The 20,039-nt window shown below is 40.9% G+C and overlaps 1 protein-coding gene across 1 annotated transcript in view; it reads left to right on the top strand.

Annotated features, from left to right (window-relative positions):
• Nucleotides 1-20,039, top strand: part of LOC120055297 (receptor-type tyrosine-protein phosphatase N2-like) — a 98,079-nt gene that overhangs the window by 53,578 nt on the left and 24,462 nt on the right. The window contains exon 7 of the mRNA XM_039003173.1: nucleotides 15,720-15,932. Coding sequence (XP_038859101.1) covers nucleotides 15,720-15,932 — 213 coding nt within the window. The remainder of the gene's footprint in view (nucleotides 1-15,719; nucleotides 15,933-20,039) is intronic.

Genomic DNA, 20,039 nt, shown 5'->3' with positions numbered 1-20,039 from the left:
CTTTGTTTTAATAAGATGAACCTCACAACGTAGTCTCGCTCTTAAATATAATTGAAATTAGAAACTATATACAGTAAATTAAATGCTTGAAGTGATAAATAGTGGAACTTTGTTCATTTGTAGGCTGATACTGGTGTTGTTGTTTTACGTGTGCATTTAATAGATTACTTTAGTCATAATCTTGTTGATTGTCTCCCTTTATCTGCAAATTGAGTCATTTTTAATCAGAGCATGCAGTGTGTGCTGAACAATTAGCTGGAGTTCTTTTTCCCTTTAGCGTATTACTGGTGTCTGCTGTATTCCCTACCTGATCAAACACAGTAGGATTTCTACTTCTCTATTATGATTAGTAATTGGCACTTCCAGCCATTTCACCAACATCACATGTACTATTACTTTTCAAAAACACTCTCCTCTGGAGTAGAGAGAGACAGAGAGAGACAGAGAGAGACAGAGAGAGACAGAGAGAGACAGAGAGAGATAGAGAGAGACAGAGAGAGACAGAGAGAGACAGAGAGAGAGACAGAGAGAGAGACAGACAGAGAGACAGAGAGAGAGACAGACAGAGAGACAGAGAGAGAGACAGAGAGAGAGACAGAGAGAGAGACAGAGAGAGAGACAGAGAGAGAGACAGAGAGAGAGACAGAGAGAGAGACAGGTGGAGAGAGATCTCCCTCCAGCTTAACCTTGGTAGCTTTTATCAACTAATTACTAAAAAGATTTCATCATTGATGATGGCAATGATGGCAATACCACTATTCAGACCGCACCACCAAACAGTCAATTTATCCTATCCCAGACCCCCCCAAAAAATCCTCTATTTCACAATGGACAGATTTATCCTTAGGATCACAGTGAAAAGATTTAAACGTTGATGGAGTTTTATCTGTTTCCTCTCAAAGGGCATCTCTAAAATACACCCCTGTAGGATAGGAAGGTCTCTGTGGAGATGAGGCACATCTACTACCAAGAGATACATTTCAAATGAGTAGCTAATAATCAAATCTTTCCATTTTAATACGCATAAACAACCAAAGTAGAACAGGCATGCCCCATGAAATGAGCAAAAGCCCAAATGTAATGGATGAATACCTGTCTGAGGTATCTGTCACAAGTGACTGATTGCATATCAATTATAAATGCATAAGGAGAAATTTGATTAGAATGTTTTTTAAATTAAAATAGAAGGTTCAGGAGTTTCTCACCTCCCCTCCTCCCTTTCAGTCAATGACTAATGAAAGAAAGGCTTCAGCACATTTTTGTTTTAGTGGCAACATTTATTTGGAATATTATTCATTTTTCATTTCATTTTCATATTTAAATGTATTTGAATTGCACATTGCAGAGCTAGAGCAAGATAGCTATACTGTGCTGTAAAATGCTTCTTAGACCTGAACAAAGTCTACAAATTCACACGTTCGCTTAAGGGTACAGAGTCTTCATGTAAAAAGAGTATCAAGCTCAGAAGCTAATCCTAGTTTCTTATCCCTACACCCTGTCCAGACATTCCCCCATGTTGCTGTGTGTGTGTGCCAGCCCATTACCATTGGCCACCCTTCCTCAGATTAGCACTAATTAAACTGTGAAATCAGAGCCATTTCCTTAAGTCACTCAGTACACCATGAGACATGAGCCTGGCTAGAGAGAGGGGTGGCGAGGGGACAGCTCGGGCTCAAGCACCCTGGCCCACTGCCACTCTCCCCCCCCCTAACCCTCAGAGACATGTATGCATCCCAAATGGCACCCAATTCCGAGTAGTGAACTATACAGTTTAGTCATTAAGCAGACACTCTTATCCAGAGTGACGTACAGGAGCAATTAGGGTTAAGTACCTTGCTCAAGGGAACATCAACAGATTTTTCACCTTGTCGGCTCTGTGATTCGAACCAGCGACCTTTTGGTTACCGGCCCAACGCCCATAACCGCTACATAGTGCAGGTAGCCTAGTGGTTAAGAGTGTTGGGCCGGTAACCAAACGGTTGCTGTTTCGAATCGCCATGCCGACTGTTGATGTGACCTTGAGCAATGCACTTAACCCTAATTGCTCCTGTAAGTCGCTCTGGATAAGTGTCTGCTAAATGACTGAAATGTAAATACCGAGGCATTTGGAAAGCATCCATAAGCTGCTTGCCTCGAAGACATTTTGATTTGAGGGCGGGTCAAATTGGTGTTTGAGGGGTGGGGTGGGTGGGGTTGGGAGGGGCCCCGGGGGTGGGGGTGAGGGGGGTGTTGTTGTCATGACAATAACATGGGCCTGGTCCAGAGGGGGTGCATCTAATGATGAATAATTATGCAAGCTTTTAGTGGTTTCTATTTTTTCCCCCTCCCGTTGTGAAAAATATGACCTCCCCCCTGACTCATAGTGTTTAAAAAAACAAAAATTACTTTGATAAATGGCAACAAAATTGTTGCGAAAAACGTGAAACAGTGTTTCCCTCTGGCTGTGTTAGGAGGCAATTTTGTTACTAGTGCTCTCAGGTCATTAGTGTATAATACTCACCCAGTTGGTGGTTTTCTTCTGCGCCTAATGTGGCTAATAAGAGAACGCCAGCGACATGCACACTGCATTAATGACACTATGAGGGTCAGTTGATGAATACATGTCTGTACTAAGAGGTGGCCTATCCTATCTCAGTTACAGTCGAGACAGTTAAGGAGTTCTCTGTAGCTCAGTTGGTAGAGCGTGGCTTTGCCACTTGCAATGCCAGAATAGTGGGTTTCGATTCGTGGGACCACCCATACGTAAAATGTATGCAAGCGTGACCGTAAGTCGCTTTGGATAAAAGCGTCTGCTAAATGGCATACACTACCGCTCAAAAGTTTTAGAACACCTACTCATTCAAGGGTTTTTCTTTATTTTTACTATTTTCTACATTGTAGAATAATAGTGAAGATATCAAAACTATGAAATAACACATATGGAATCATGTAGTAACCAAAAAAGTGTTAAACAAATCAAAATATATTTTATATTTGAGATTCTTCAAATAGCCACCCTTTGCCTTGATGACAGCTTTGCACACTCTTGGCATTCTCTCAATTATACATTGTATATAAGAAATCATTATTTATTTTCCTCTTTGTTTCCTGTAAGTAGCTTAATTTGAGAGTTATTGTATTCCTTCCTGTATTTCAGTGAGACTCTCACATGTTTAGAATAGAATAGCATAATTTCTCCTTGGGTCCTGTATACAATATATGACTAACAGCTGTAACAGGCCACCTCACTGACAACAGCACAGCACATCCCCGGCTAGCCACCTCTAACATTATGCTAGTGAAATGTATCCACATAGAGAGCCATCACGTTTAGCGGATAATGGATATGCATTGAACTGGCGCTCAGTTCCTTTCAAAGTTTCTCCGTTCACTCCGGCAGATACTCATGTATTCAGTCAAAAGACACTTGGGAGTGAAAACGTCTCCTCCCAACAAGCAACTCTTTTCAGAATTCGAATTGTGTTCATACCGTATGTAACAGTATAACTTTAGTACGTCCCCTCGCCCTGACCCGGGCGCGAACCAGGGACCTTCTGCACACATCAACAACAGTCACCCACGAAGCGTCGTTACCCATCGCTCCACAAAAGCCGCGGCCCTTGCAGAGCAAGGGGCAACACTACTAATAGGTTTCAGAGCAAGTGACGTAACTGATTGAAACGCTACTAGCGTGTACCCGCTAACTAGCTAGCCATTTCACATCCGTTACACTCAACCCCCTTTCAACCTCCTCCTTTTCCGCAGCAACCAGTGATCCGGGTCAACAGCATCAATGTAACAGTATAACTTTAGACCATCCCCTCGCCCATACCCGGGCGCGAACCAGGGAACCTCTGCACACATCAACAACTGACACCCACGAAGCGTCGTTACCCATCGCTCCACAAAAGCCGCGGCCCTTGCAGAGCAAGGGGCAACACTACTAATAGGTTTCAGAGCAAGTGACGTAACTGATTGAAACGCTACTAGCGCGTACCCGCTAACTAGCTAGCCATTTCACATCCGTTACACGTACATAGAGCTTTTCAACATAGAGCACTCCCACACACACATACACACACAACACCCCACCAAACACACACCACCCCACACAAAACACACACACCACCCCTCACATACAAACGTGGCAGTAATGGATGTGTGGGGGATTCAATCCGAAGGATAAGATGGGCGGTGACAGGCGTACCATTCACCTTGATCACCGGCATGTTGTTGGCTTTGAACTGTGCTGCATGCTAACGAATGGGCTTTTAGCTAGAGAATAATGAGGAAGACGCTTTTAACAAGCTCATCTTAGAGGAATATTGGTGATTACATACAGTAGGATAGGCTGCTGTTGGAAATGAGCTTTGGAGGCTCAGTGCATGCTGTTGTTTGTGTGGATATGTATGTGTGACAGTGAGAACATTAGCAGTGTTGTCTCTCTCTCTCTCACACGCACACACATAATTCATACAATACCACAACACATATTTATTATTCATAGGTTTGTTTATTTGAGTGAAATGCCCCCATTCTATTTTGGCCTGTGTTTGGTAATGCAGAGTTAAAGAGGGCTGCAGGCATTTTTATCTAGTGAAGAATGTACAGTGTAGATGCTATTAATGATTCATCACAATATTTCAAAGGCTGTAGCAAAATTGTGTTGTGCTTTATACAATACATATAATTACATTTCCATTGGACAACATCAATAAGAATGTTGAAATACCCTTACTATAGATGCGTTGTATAGAATTGACAAGACATAGAATAGACGTAGAATAGAAAATAGATGCTGTATATTATTTGTGTTGGAGTTACCGAAGACCTTTGGCTGCAGTTTGGTTCTGCCACAACGCTTTCCTGACCAATTCACTCTGATTGTACCAGCCACCTGGCCAAGAAAGCAATGGCATTTTGAGGAGCTCTCTCTCTCTCTCTCTCTTTGTCTGTGAATACACAGAGACATTTTTTTCTTCCCTGGGCATCAAAACAACCTTTCTTTTCTCTTTTCTCCCTGCCATCAATAGGAGCGGCAGCTGACTCTTCAAGCTCAATGCATCACGTCTGTCTGCCTCCACAGCAATCACCTTCATCACGAATCAGTCTCAGACAGGGAGAATGCCTCAAAGCCTCTAAAATGAATTGTCTCTTTTTGTTCGAGGCAGACTGAGGGGATTGTGATAACAATAAGGTCCCCCACATTTATACGCTTTTTCTTTTACATCTGGTACTACCACTACTACTATTTCTACCACTTCTACCACTAATACCACTACTTCTTCCACCAATACAATTACTACTACTACTACCATTATTACCACTACTACTACTTCTACTACTACTTCTACCGCTACTTATTCTACCAATACTACTTCTACTAACATTACTACTTCTACCACTACTACTACCACTACCACTACTACTACCACAAATACTTCTACCACTACTTATTCCACCACTACTACTACTACTACTACTACTACTACCACTACTACTACCACTACTACTTCTACCACTAATACTACTAACACTACTTATTTTACCACTACTACTTCTACTACCATTACTACCACTACTCTACTACCACTACCACTACTACTACCACTTCTACTACTATTTCTTCCACCAATACTACTACTACTACTACCATTATTACCACTACTACTACTTCTACCACTAATACTTCCACCACTACGTATTTTACCACTACTACTTCTACTACCATTACTACCACTACTACTACCACTACCACTACTACCACTTCTACTACTATTTATACCACTAATACCACTACTTCTTCCACCAATACTACAACTACTACTACTACTACCATTATTACCACTACTACTACTTCTACCACTAATACTTCTACCACTACTACTACCACGTCTACTACTATTTCTATCACTTCTACCACTAATACCACTACTTCTTCCACCAATACTACTACTACTACCATTATTACTACTACTACTACTTCTACCACTACTACTACTACTACTACCATTATTACCACTACTACTTATTCTACCATACTACTTCTACTAACAGTACTACTTCTACTGCTACTACCACAAATACTTCTACCACGAATACTTCTACCACTACTTATTCTACCACTACTACTACTACTACTACTACTATTACTACCACTACTACTACCACTACTACTACCACTACTACTTCTACCACTAATACTTCTACCACTACTTATTTTACCACTACTACTTATACTACCACTACTACTACTACCACTACCACTACTACCACTACCACTACTACTACCACTACTTCTATTACCACTACTACTTTTACTACCAGTACTACCACTACTACTTCTACTACCATTACTACCACTACTACCACTGCCACTACCATTACTACCACTGCCACTACCATTACTACCACTGCCACTACCATTACTACTACTACCACTACCACTACCATTACTACCATTACTACTACCACTACTACTACTACTTGTACTACTACTTCTACCACTAATACTTATACCACTACTTATTCCACCACTACTACTTCTACTACCACTACTACTACCATTACTAGTTCTACCACTACTTCTACCACTAATACTTCTACCACTACTACTACCACTTTTACTTCTACCACTAATACTTATACCACTACTTATTCTACTACTTCTACTACCATTACTACCACTACTACTACCACTAGCACTACTACTAGCACTACTACCACTACTACTACCACCAACACAACAATCACTATTACTACTACTACCACTACCACTACTACCACTACTACTACTACTACTACCACCACTACTACTACTACTACCACTACTACTACTACTACTACCACTACCACTACTACTACCACTACCACCACTACTACTACTACTACTACCACTACCACTACTAACACTACTACCACTACCACTACCACTAATACTACTACCACTACCACTACTACTATTACCACTACTACCACTACCACCCCTACCACTACAACCACTACCAGTACCACTACCACTACTACTACTAACACTACTACCACTACCAGTACAACTACCACTACTACCACTACCACTACTACCACTACCACTACTACTACTACTACTACTACCACCACTACCACTACTAATACTACTGCTACTTCTACTACAACTACTACTAAAACTACTGCTACTACTACTGCTACTACTACTTCTACCACTACTACTCCTACTACCACTACTACTACCACTACCACTACCACTTCTACTACTACTCCTACTACCACTACTACTACCACTACCACTACCACTTCTACCACTACTACTACCACTACCACTACCACTTCTACCACTACCACTACCACTACCACTTCTACTACTACCACTACCACTACCACTTCTACCACTACCACTTCTACCACTTCTACCACTACTACTACTACTACTACCACTACACTCTCAAGCGCTCACTGTTCTTCCTATTCATTTAAATCCTACATTCTGGAAACAATTGATGCTTATAACCATGGAATAAAGGGTGTGACTGTGTAAGAATTGATCATTCATGATCATTTGATTCTTTATTTGAGAATTAATTGTGAGAAAATAACTATTATTCCAAGGTGGCCCTGTTATTTTATTCTCTTCTGCAAAGTGATGATCAAAATTGAAAGGATAGAGTATGTTTCAGATGTAAATTAAAGCCTACCATTATTAACCCTCTTTTAAAAGGAATGATTATGTGAAAAACCAAGGTCTATGTGACCTGGGTTGTGAAATCAAGCACACAGCATGAAATGCTCTATTTGGGTTGAAATCCTGGAGACGCCTGTCAGACTGCAGACTGAGCCTGAACCCAGCCAGTCTCTCCAGCACACACACACACACACACACACACACACACACACACACACACACACACACACACACACACACACACACACACACACACACACACACACACACACACACACACACACACATGTGGGCTTGCTTGTCATGCAATTTTCCACCTTGTGAAGTGAGCTTAGGTAGGTGTCTGTATCCCAAATGGCACCCTGTGTCCTATATAGTGCACAACTTTGACCAGGGCTCACAAAAGTAGTGGACTATATAGGGAATAGGGTACCATTTGAGACACATCCAGGCTTTTGCGTTGCACGTTTGTTTTGATTGTAATACCAAGAGACACAGGGGGTTGTGGGGGATGGGAAATGAGTGGTGTCTAAAAGGTGGACAGATTAGTTTGGTGGTCCGCTACTGAATTTGTGCTGTCAGCTTGGCAAAATAAGTTACACTGAAACCTAGTTTTCCCATTGAAGGATATTAGTCTTGGTGCACAGTCTCTCATTTCACTGGTTAGGCTCAAACAAATGGAAATGTGAAAAAAAATGTATTGCCGTAGCATCATGGACACGAGAGGTCAGGGAACTTACCGCTTTTGGTACCTCAGTCGGAGAGGAAGCTATTGGATAGTAAATAAATATACATTCATAAATTCCAATATATTTTTGCCTTTTTAACTCTGTTTAATCCACCACATATGCTCTTCTTACTTTAGCGTTTTAAGATGCTGCTTAGAGGGAGAAAGACCCTGGGCTAGCCAGCCTATCCTAATGGAAAGCGTTTGCATGCTGCTAAGGGGGAAATTAGATATTGGAGCTGTAAGCTGTAGCTGGCTGTGGCGTCCTTTCTGTTTGTCCGATTGCAGCCTGGTGCAGAGTGAAAGCGCCCGGTTTTGTCCCTGTGCTGAGCCTGTCACCTCCAGCTGTCACACAGGAGAACAATAGACCGACACAGGAGGAGTTGGGCCTGAATAGAAAGATAAACTGAAGAGTCCTACCAAGTCTTGTCGTCTGCATTAGACAGGATCTCCTTCCCTCCTGTTCTAAGGATGTGTCCCAAATGACACCCTTTTCCCTAGTGCACTACTTTTGACCAGAGGTGTGCACAACATTTTACCAGAGGTCAAAAGTAGTGCAATGTGTAGGGAAGAGGGTGCCATTTGTGACGTTCTTTAACTCTTTCTCTCCCCTCTGATCCACGTGCCCCCCCCCTCCTGGGTTCTCAGACCCAGCCACCCAGTCTTCCTTCCCCCATGTTTTCTGCAGCTGTTGCCCTCCATAGGATCAGCCCTTTCTGTGATAATAACTAATTAGCAGTATGTGTTGATTGGTTTTTTGGAGGGATGTTTGTCCTTGTGTGTACTGTAGCGAAATAAGTCTCTGCTCCCTCTCTCTACATACCTAGGTTTTTTGAGGATAGGACATTGTGAGTCACTACTGCAGTGCATGGTCAAGGCTGGCAAATGCAATACCAAAATCAGATACATCGTTTTGTGTCAGCAGGACTGGCATAAGACATCAGGAATGAATAATGGTTGTCAAGTTTTACTTTTAATGATGGAAATATATAATTTTTTTTTACAGGTGAATGATAAGGTAGGCTACAGTTAAGTAGCATAGTAGGCTACTGTAAATCTGGGGATAACATGTACAGAATAAGCTATAGCCTACAGTTGAACAGCTAAAGGATGATTCTCAACCGATAGGAAAAATATATACAGTATATGTGGTTCAACCCATTTATTTCCAATAATTGAATATCCAAAAAAGAAACAAAATAAATATAAAGATCCTAGTTAGGCTATTCCATAAGATAAGAAATCCCAAACAATTGTACAAATGAGAGGCAGGCAAGCGCAGGGTCCATTCATATTCCCGACAAGCTTTTCAACAGCCAGCTCTGAGCTCTCCTCAAGCTTTCGCTACACAGTCGGCAACATGTGGAGGCATCACCATAGCAACCATTGGATGTGACATGTGGTACAGACAGGGACCCGAGGGCCGCTGAATATAAGGAGGGGCTCGATCCCCTACTTTGTCCAAAGCGAATAAATCATCACCCACACACATCTCCGCCACTCCTTTCCGCGGGAGTAGCGTGCTCGTATGGTTGAGGTTTCTCTAAAGAGTTTGTCGAGGAAAAAATACGCTATTGGTGTATTTTATTTTTCTCCAAGCTTTCACCTCATTTGAGGAGAAGGCTTACCGTTCAGGGCAACCGCTGCCGTGCGCCTTTGTCACGGCTGAATTGAATGGAAGAGAGAGACTGTGAACTTTTGATAGATGAAAGAACGGAGTGAGAGGAGTCATTCACGCTGATGTTACCGCCGCTGCTAGTGTCTATGCATCGACTGCCGTGTCGTGCGTGCTCTCGGATGGAATAGGGAATAGCAGAAGCTCAAGGAATCTGTAACATCTCAACATGAATTTGGGTAAATACTCGTATCAGATTAGGCGACGCATTATTGCAACACCATTTGGCTTCACTTCTCTCTATCTCGAGATATATCATGTTCAGCAAGTGCATGTGGTCTATTGGTGATAACCATCCAAATGGACTTGGATAAGATTATTTTGATTGTGTTTTGAGTTCATATGCTTATCTATTAACATATTTAGTTTTGTCATACATAGGCTATAGCCTACTGGTCTTTTTGGATAATTGCGCATTACGCATGACGTTGTTGTATTTCATATGGTGACCATGCCTAATCCTCTGTTGGTATCAGTATATATTAATTAACCATAACCTGAAATATAAATTCAGTAGGCACGTATTTGTAATTTATTTCTCTCACATTTTCGACCTATTTTGACCACTCGTCTATAGCAATCCAATCTGAAGTTAATGCGCGGTGCACCATGTAGCCTACCTGGAGTTTACGCATTAAGAAGATTGACGGCTCACAGTTGCCAGGGGTCAACTCAGTGCATATTTCTGTAGCCTAGACACAGTCTTTTATATTTGAATCAAAACTGTTCAAAAATGTAATTTTGGGGTGGTTATTTTTGGTTATCTAGTCTATTTATTATGTGGTATGCTGATATATTGAAGTGAACAGACCTTATTGAAATATAGAACCGTTATTATGCCTGCAATAGTGGCACTTATATATGGAGAATTTACTTGTTTTAAGGGTGTGTACAAATCATTCATTTGGAGGACCATCATGCATCACAATATGAGTGTACATATCAAAGTTATAGGCTATCTATGTTTGCCAGTTTGCCAGACTGAGATCCAAAGAACTGAATAGAATGGAAACAACTTCCACTAGAGTAGGCCTATATATATATATATATAAAATGTCTGTGTGTATATATATATATATGTATATATATATATATATATTTATATATATATATATATATATATATATATATATATATATATATATGTATATATATATATATATATTTACACACATATATATACACACATATATATATACACACAGACATTATATATATATATATATATATAATGATTGATATTATGTGTGGTAAATTGTGTGGTAAATTGTGTTAACAATTTATACACTCTTGAACCGTTAAATTGTTCTCTTGAAAAGTGTGTGTGTGTGTGTGTGTGTGTGTGTGTGTGTGTGTGTGTGTGTGTGTGTGTGTGTGTGTGTGTGTGTGTGTGTGTGTGTGCATGCCTGTTTGCTGAAAGGTTTTGTAAATGGGGGTGAACTTTTCAAAGGCATTGTATTATCCGAGGTTAGGGAGAGATCATTGTTTCCTCACAAGTAGCTGGCTGAAAACAATAGTTAGACGCCTCTCTCCCCCTGACCTTTATTCAATGATTTAGAATAAGCCAGAGCTGTAGAAATCCATCTGCCTTTTGTCTAAGGTAGCCTCACTAATATTTCATACCCCCTCACCAAGCCAACCAACATCCCTCAACTCAAGCCCTCTTTCTATGCCTTCTAGTTCACATGCTAGAATTTAAAAACTATAAGGGCTGGATGGGATTTACTTGGAGGGGTCTCTAATTTTATAAGAGAGAAGAAGAGACCTGGGTTTCAATATGACTCCCTGTTAAAATAAAGGTGAAATAACGGTGAAAATAAATCCATGTTTTTAAGCCCATGGAATTCAAGAGTTTTAGTGACTTTATTTTGTATGTCCCTTAATATGAACAGAATTCAGACCTTGCTTAATTAACAGTTTTCTCTCATCATACTGTAAACCTGTATAACCTATGGATTGTATGAGAAATACACTTGTCTTTTATATGCTGACAATTTTACAGCAATAATACATACATTTGAACAAGTGCATCTGCATACATTCTGCATGGTTTTAAATTCAACAACCCTCAGATCATTAAGTATCCTTTCCCTCTCTTTCTTCAGATTATTGTAGCCTATATACTATTGTTTCTCTCAGGAGAATCAGTGTTATTTTGGGCAGACTCACCTACATCTGATATGTGTTGAAATGAAAAGCTTGACCCCAGAGTGTGCAGCATCCATCCTTGACGGCTATGCTAATGCTTTTCTCCAATGCATGCTGAGGAGGAGCTGTGTATGTCAGATCACGTTTGCCTATGTGAAATTGAAATTTGCAAGTACAATTGCTTCAGGACAGATGGACAATAGACCTTTCGGCATGAAAGGAACTCCCTTCCCCTTTGCTATCTGAGATCATATTTTCAGCTTAATCATAGTTTTTTTTGCATGCATTAAATAGTGTTGAAACAAAATATTTTTGGCCTAAAATTAAGCTAGGCAAGTGTAAGTTAAAAACCCAACAGTAACCTAAGTGATTCCTATTATGTAAAACATTAGATATCAGTCTACAAATTGTCTTCTTACCACATTGGTTTTCAAGGAAATGTGTGTCGATTTCAGAAAAACTATTTTATACTGATTTGTATTTATTTTTGTATCTATTTTTGTATCACTAAACATAATTAAGAAATGAATTTTTGGGGGCATTTCTTTCCATATATAATGGGATTTAATCTTACACCGCCCTCTGTGCGTCAAAATGTTGCCATGTCATTTGATTGAAAGTGCTAAGCCTTTGGAGAGAGAGGCGGAAAGGAAGGCCCTGGAGCTGCAATATTGAAGAGAAGATTCTGCCTTTTTGTCTGTCTGGCTAGCCTGCCTGGTAATATCTATTTTATGCTTCCTTTATACTGTCCCAAAGAAAAGGTCAAACATTCTCTTGTTGTGGGATTTGTTTTGTAAATGCGTAAGAAAATGTAGGCCTTCAGATAATAATCACACACACTATACACATATTTACTTCGAACATTCTCCCTCAGCAAGCTTTTTGCTTTTCAATTACTCTATATTTTTTCTATGCCACAGCATCTGGTTCTGTGGTTCTGCACCACAATCAAAATCTTAGCTCCTCATTTTTCATAGATGTGATTTAACGGCAAGCAGTTGAAGTCAGGCTACATTTGTTTGAATCAATAGAGAGGGCAGCATAAGCATCTGTGCAGTGAGGGATGAGTGAACAGTTACAGTTTGGAAACTAAGTATGGCCATTACTATCCAAGCAAGATGCCATGGATCCTTCTCTATGAAATTTAATTTGACAAAATAATGAAATTCTTATATTTTTTTGGGGGGGGGGTGGCGGGGAAGGTCCGTGGAAAAATATATTTTGCAGAAGATTATTGGAATCAAAGCAAGTGTGTCATGTAGTTCAAATGTATTATTAGTGAGTGTCTACAATAAACATTCTGCTCAGTTTATTTTGTAATATTTCTGTAAGATGCATCAGAGCGTTACATTATTTTTTTTCTCTCCCTGAGACTGAGAGAAGGTCAGTGGAAACGCAATGTTTAGAATCTTTTAGAATGTAATCTTTAGAAAATAATATCATATTTTTTAGACTGAGAAATGCTATTTTTCATCATAGCACTGAGAGCCTCAGTGAGACTGATAGAGAGGAGAGTTTCCCACTGTTTCCTTTTAACACAATCACATTACCATGCAACCAGGCTTTACAGTAGAGCTTAATGCTCCCAGGCAAATTGGACCCCACAAAGCACTGGGCAAATGTTGTCTCCCTTTGTAGAGCTTTCTGCATCCGTTCTTTTAAGGTGCTGAATACAGCCAGCTATGAATGAAATCAGGGGGAATAGATCTATACCGTTCACTGTAGTGGTGGGGTACCCTGTCTCACAGCCTCACAACACAAGGCATTCCAGAACAATCCTTGTGCAGCATTCAGTGGCCACCCCTTCCCTTCCAACCTTCCACCTCCTAGGGGCTTACATGTCTGTGACAGGCAGGCAGGCCCAAGCAGGGCCCATCTCACCATCTGTGTCCCAAATCACACCCTATTCCCTATACAGTGCACTACTTAGACCAAAGCCCTGGTCAAAAGTAGAGCTCATAGGGAATAGGGTGTGATTTGGGATGCCGTCACAGCCTTTTTTTAACACACATTTCCATTAACTGGGATGCAGACTGGTCCGGCCCTAATCCCTACGACCCCTGGCCTGCCACCGACTGACACACGTTCCACCAATATTTTCTTGCTAGGTCTTTATGATGCAGAGATAAAATGAGCCTGAACTTTAAATGAGGGCCTTGCATTTCTGCAATGTAAGACAAGGTAGAAAATAGAATGTGGCAGGCTGAGTACATAGCATAAAATGACTATTAGAACAAGATCATGAATAGCCTAGTCAGGCATTCATAATGGTGTGAGAGAGGGGGGTTGGAAATGCATTTTTTTGTAACACTACAAAGAGGATGTAAAAAAAAAAGGGGGGGGGAAATGGTTTGCTAATTATTCCTGTCTTGAAGCAAGCAGCAGAGAGTCAAGCCAAGCAGCCAAGCCTTTTTCACTATTTATTTTTGATCATTCTGTAAAAAAAAAGGGGAATTGTTGATCTGGTAGTTGGGATTGCAATTTGCAGCTCTCGTCTCTTCACTCGTCCCCCCTGCTCCGTATTGTTGCTAACATCATTTATGCTGTCTCTAATGAGAGAGAATTATCAGGCTATTGTTGATTCACCGTGGCCGGGTCTGTGTCCCAAATGGCACCCTATTCCCTATGGGCCCTGGTCACAAAAGTAGTGCACCATAAAGGGAACAGGGTGCCATTTGGGACATACCCCGGGTAGAATGGAACACGACCATTATCCCAGATCACTGGCCTCTGAAATGAACTCCATGTAGCAGTAAGATGGTCTGCTTTTAATGAACAACATAATGAATTTCCCTTTTTTAATATGTTTTAGTACATGTAGTTATTTTTCCCTATGTAGCCTACTTGGGTATAGGTTTATATGGCGTTTGAATTGAGCACTCTGTGTCTATAGTGGAATTTCTTCCTAGCAATGTACTATGTAAAATGAAGTAGGCTAAATGAATCCTAAAGTATGCTTTAGATACGTGTTTGGCAGTGATTAAATGCTTGACAGGTTGTAGGTACTCGACAAGTCATTGGCTACTCGTCAAATGTCCTACTGTTTGTAATGATGTCATAGGAAAATACAGCAGGAAAACTACTGTGTCAGGTGAAGCTAACAGTGGTTGGGTTAATACATTCTAAATATATGTTATTTTATTCAATATATTCCTTAATAATCTACATTTTGGGGAGTTGATGTGTTCCGTGCACTATTGGACACATATGATGGAACAAAAACACTTGATGATCAGATGTTTTATCTGCAACAATATGAATACTTTAATATGTCCAACCAAAACATGTACAATTGTAGATCACTGGCTTATTGTCTCTAATGCATCAGGAAAATGTGTGAAGTCTGAAAACATAACGTCACCATTATATCATGTGTAATCCTCTCTCTCCCTCTCCCCCCCCCCCCCCCCCCCCCACCCTCTCTCTCTCTCACTCATCCCTTCCTCTCCCTCCCTCCCTCTCTTTCTCCATCTCTCTCTCTCTCTCTCTCTTTCCCTCCCTCTCTCCTACAGAGAAGCCAGATCAGCCAGATTCCCACCAGGTACAGCACGGCCGAGTCCACCAAGTTCCTGATCTTGACGGTGGTGTCTATCCTGTGTATCGTGGCTGTGCTGCTGGCCTCCATTGTGGTCTACTGCCTCCGACACCACTCTCACCACAAGCTCAAGGAGAAGCTCACCAACCTGGGAACAGACACAGGCAGCAATGCTACGTCCACCTATCAAGTAGGAGAACATATATCAGATGTTAGTCAGTCTAGAAACGGTACCCTATCCCTATGGACCTGGTCAAAAGTAGTGCGCTATATAGGAAATAGGGGTTCATTTGGGACGCACACCAAAAAAATACAGATAACAATCCAAGTGTATGTTAGATTGTTTTGAGTGTATGTTGTGTACACTTCACAGGAGGCTGGTGAGGGGAGGACGGCTCATATTAATGGCTGGAACGGAGCAAATGGAATGGCATCAAACACATGGTATTTGATACCATTGCAACTATTCTGCTCCAGCCATTACCACGAGACCATCCTCCCCAATTAAGGTGCCACCAACCTCCTGTGGTACACTTGTTTATCTACTTGTGGTTTGTAGTGTAATTTATGTATGTATTTGACTTTTTCATTTTTCATTTGTAGAGTAGTGTGCATTTCTTCCATTCCGTTTTGAGTGTTTGGGAATTTGGAAAATGGAAAATGATATGAACCCAACAGGTTTGCGGGTGGCATTGTCTGTCTGTGCTGGTAGTCATTTCAATTCCCCTCTCTAACAGGTGTAATTATCCTACGGCCTGAAAGTCCAGGTGTGAAATTCAATTTATAGAATCCAATATTAAGTGCCTTTTTAAGCAAAGAATTAGATAGAAATTTCTGCCACTGACCATTCTCCCTGATCTTTTAAAATGAGAGTGGTCCTGTGAACATTCATTTTAGAATGAGCAGGGCCACAGCCCTTCTCTTTGGTACTTACGTTTTACAGCACTTTAGGTGCTGTCCTCGTCATTCTAATATGTATAAATAATACTAGCTTAGGGTATTCAACTTTAATGTTTCATTCTTCTTTCAAATATATTTTATTTGACTGTGACATATTTGGATGTATTTCATATTGACCAACAAGGTGGCTGGATAGTTTTATTAGTCTTAAATATTTTTCATAATCCACTTACTGCTGGGCTCCTGCACATTTCCGCTTAATTGATGTTTACTGGACCTTTACAGACTTTGATTACGAGTCAGTAGCTTTTCCTAAGGCATTTACCACCTTGGCCATGCAACTAAAACCAATGCAAATATTGTGTATTTTGATATTAAGTAATTTCACTAACATACTACACCTGAAATTACAATACAATGCTTTGTTATTATCCCTTTGTTGCTATGTTATACTCTCATAGAAGCTGTGTAGCATCCATCCTAAGGATATATAGAAGGATTCCCTTGACTGAACTGAATGTACGCCTGTGTGTGTGTGTGTGTGTGTGTGTGTGTGTGTGTGTGTGTGTGTGTGTGTGTGTGTGTGTGTGTGTGTGTGTGTGTGTGTGTGCGTGTGCGCGCGCTGGCCCAGCACAAGGGAGCAGGGGACTCTTTAAAGCTACATGCAATTATACCAGAAGGGTAGCAGCGGGCAGTTTGACGACCGTACTACACACACACATCACTGAGTCACACTTACATTCTCACAACCTCACTGCATGCTAATGACCCAGCCCTGGGTGCGTCTGAGCCTCTGAGGCCATGGTCACACACACAACATACCCCCACAGTGTACTACCAGCTTATACAGTATATATCACAGAAATCTCTATGCCTTAGGTCTCAGCATCTCTAAGTTGTCAGCCATATTGTCCTGTGATATGAAAATATGATGTTCAACTGGTTGACACTGAAAGAGAAAAGCTTGATTGACAGGCTGCCTGCTGTCCCTATATTGTGGATGATGCCTGTCTGTCAGCCAATCTCCAGTCCCCTGGATTTCCAAGAGAAACACGCGAACTGCCTGCCACACTGCTGAACAGTCTACTGAGGTTTATGTTATCCCTCTCTGGCCTTCCGCATCTCTCTCTCTTTCTCTCTCTCTCTTTCTGTCTCTCTCTCTCTCTCTCTCTCTCTGTCTCTCTTTTTCTCTCTCTCTCTCTCTCTCTCTCTCTCTCTCTCTCTCTCTCTCTCTCTCTCCCCCCCCCCCCCCACCATATTGCGTTTGTTCGTTTTAGCACATGGGCAAAGCCCATGTAAATGTAAATACAACCCATTGTTTAATCTTGTTCCAAGTAGATTTTTCACTTTTGAATTCCCAAATTTCTAATGCAATGAAACCAATTCCCTGTAAATCAAGAAATTAAGTTGGTTAAAAATCATGATATAATGACTCCAAGCACATTCTGTACATAACACTTAGATATATTGGCCCCAATATTGGAAATCTAACAGGCTATTTTGTATCCACTGTCACAATAAGCCACGCCTCCAAATATTTTAATAGGCTGCCACCGCTACATTTCCCACACCGCTATAGACGACGGTTTGCCTGACAACATCACAAAAATGATGTGCACGCATTGCAGAGGCAGAAGGCCGTGTGTTTTTATGATTCTGAACAGTCAGATAGTTGCCATGTGGGGAATCGTAGGTTTGTTTCAGTTAGTTGTATATTGTTCTTGATACCATGCCTTGTTTTGAGGTGACTTATGTCACAGCTATGCTAATATATAAAATTCCCAAGCTAGCTAATCAACAACTGTATTGATGTATTGTGCATTTTTTAAAATCTTTTCAATAAACATTTGGTGACTAAATATAGTTTACAACCTTGTCTGTTTTGCCTCCAAAGTTGCACACGCATCGGTTTTGTTGCTAAACAACCCACCCGTGAAAGCAATTAAGAAGCTTTTATTCAATAGAAAAAAATCACATTGATCGGTCAAATTAGTTATTTTATTTCAGACAAGTTGAATAGCATAGGTTGGTCGAACCAAAGCGTAATTTTGGATCATGCCATTCATGCCTTTACAGTGTAGTACACTACATAGGGAATGGGGTTCCATTTGAGATGCTACCATGGACTGGTGTTGGAGGCTCGCTAGTCTCTCAGTGACAGTCAACATAAATGGTACCATAGATCTGTCATGCTACAAAGGGATGCGTGAGATCACGAGCAGCTTTAGTTCCGGGGCTTGGGATTTTCAGCACTGGTTATTTGGAAGAATCAAGATTTCGCAGGTGTTAGCATCTTTCGAATTTCAGATGGGGAGGGGACATTTGGCCCAAAGACTTGCCTGTAACTTGCAAAGAGAGAGGGTGGAGCACTTTGTTCCGGTTCCGATCCTCGTTCTATCTCTTCTCTTAACACGTATGGACCCAGAACTTAATCGAGCTTCTGATCAATTACACAAGACTGGGTTTACCGAGATCAGAAGTTCGCCTACACTGGCCACTCTTCACAGACACTCCCACTGCCCAGGATGGTATATGGTTGCTTCACAAATGGTACCCTATTCCCTATTTAGTGACTCATAGGGCTCTTGTGTCTTTCTGTCTGTGTATTTGAAATCAAATGATATAAGATAATGATATTATTTTATGTCAGGCCAGACTTTATTTTGTGAGATAGCTTGTGCGTTCTGTATCATCTGAACCAAACGCATTGGAATACATTTCCATCATCTAATCGATTTTTACAAGGTTAACTTTAACAAAAAATCCGTGTTGAATTCCAGATTTTCGTGTAAGAAATATTAGATAACACATTCATAGCTTGTTTTCAAACATCAGTTGAAGGAATGAATAATGTAACATCTGACAACTGTTCCAACGTCTGTCTCAGGCTCACACATCGGAGAACAGATTCATCTATCAATCCAGGGTTTTTGTTTTCAGAATTTCTCCATATCCTGCAATATAACATGGAGCTCAACCATATACAGTATAACAGACTGACACCAGGGGAGCATCCCAAATGGCACCCTATTCCCTACATAGGGCACTACTTTTGACCAGACTCTGACCTACATAGTGCACTACTTTTGACAAGGCTCTGAAAAAAAAAAACGTAATACACTATATAGGGAATATGGTGCTATTTGGGACACCGCGCTGTTCATTTCTCCTTGGCCTGGGCAGTGCCATACTAAAGCTATAAATAGGTCTTATTTCATTTAAACCCGACCTTGGTGGAACGTTTTTCTTTTTCCTCCTCGTCTGTTTCATTTGGGGTTTTAGCAGGCAGCTAATTGAAAATCTCAGGGGAGGCCATTTTCATATGGGGCCTTTTTAATTAGGACTGATGGTGGTAACCACCAAGTCCACCCTGTAGAGTTGTTGGAATGTGAATGTT

Source organism: Salvelinus namaycush, chromosome 11 (genome assembly GCF_016432855.1).
Source record: "Salvelinus namaycush isolate Seneca chromosome 11, SaNama_1.0, whole genome shotgun sequence".
NCBI lineage: Eukaryota > Metazoa > Chordata > Actinopteri > Salmoniformes > Salmonidae > Salvelinus > Salvelinus namaycush.
Note: the sequence above shows the minus strand (reverse complement) of the source record. Positions and strands in the feature narration are given on the sequence as shown.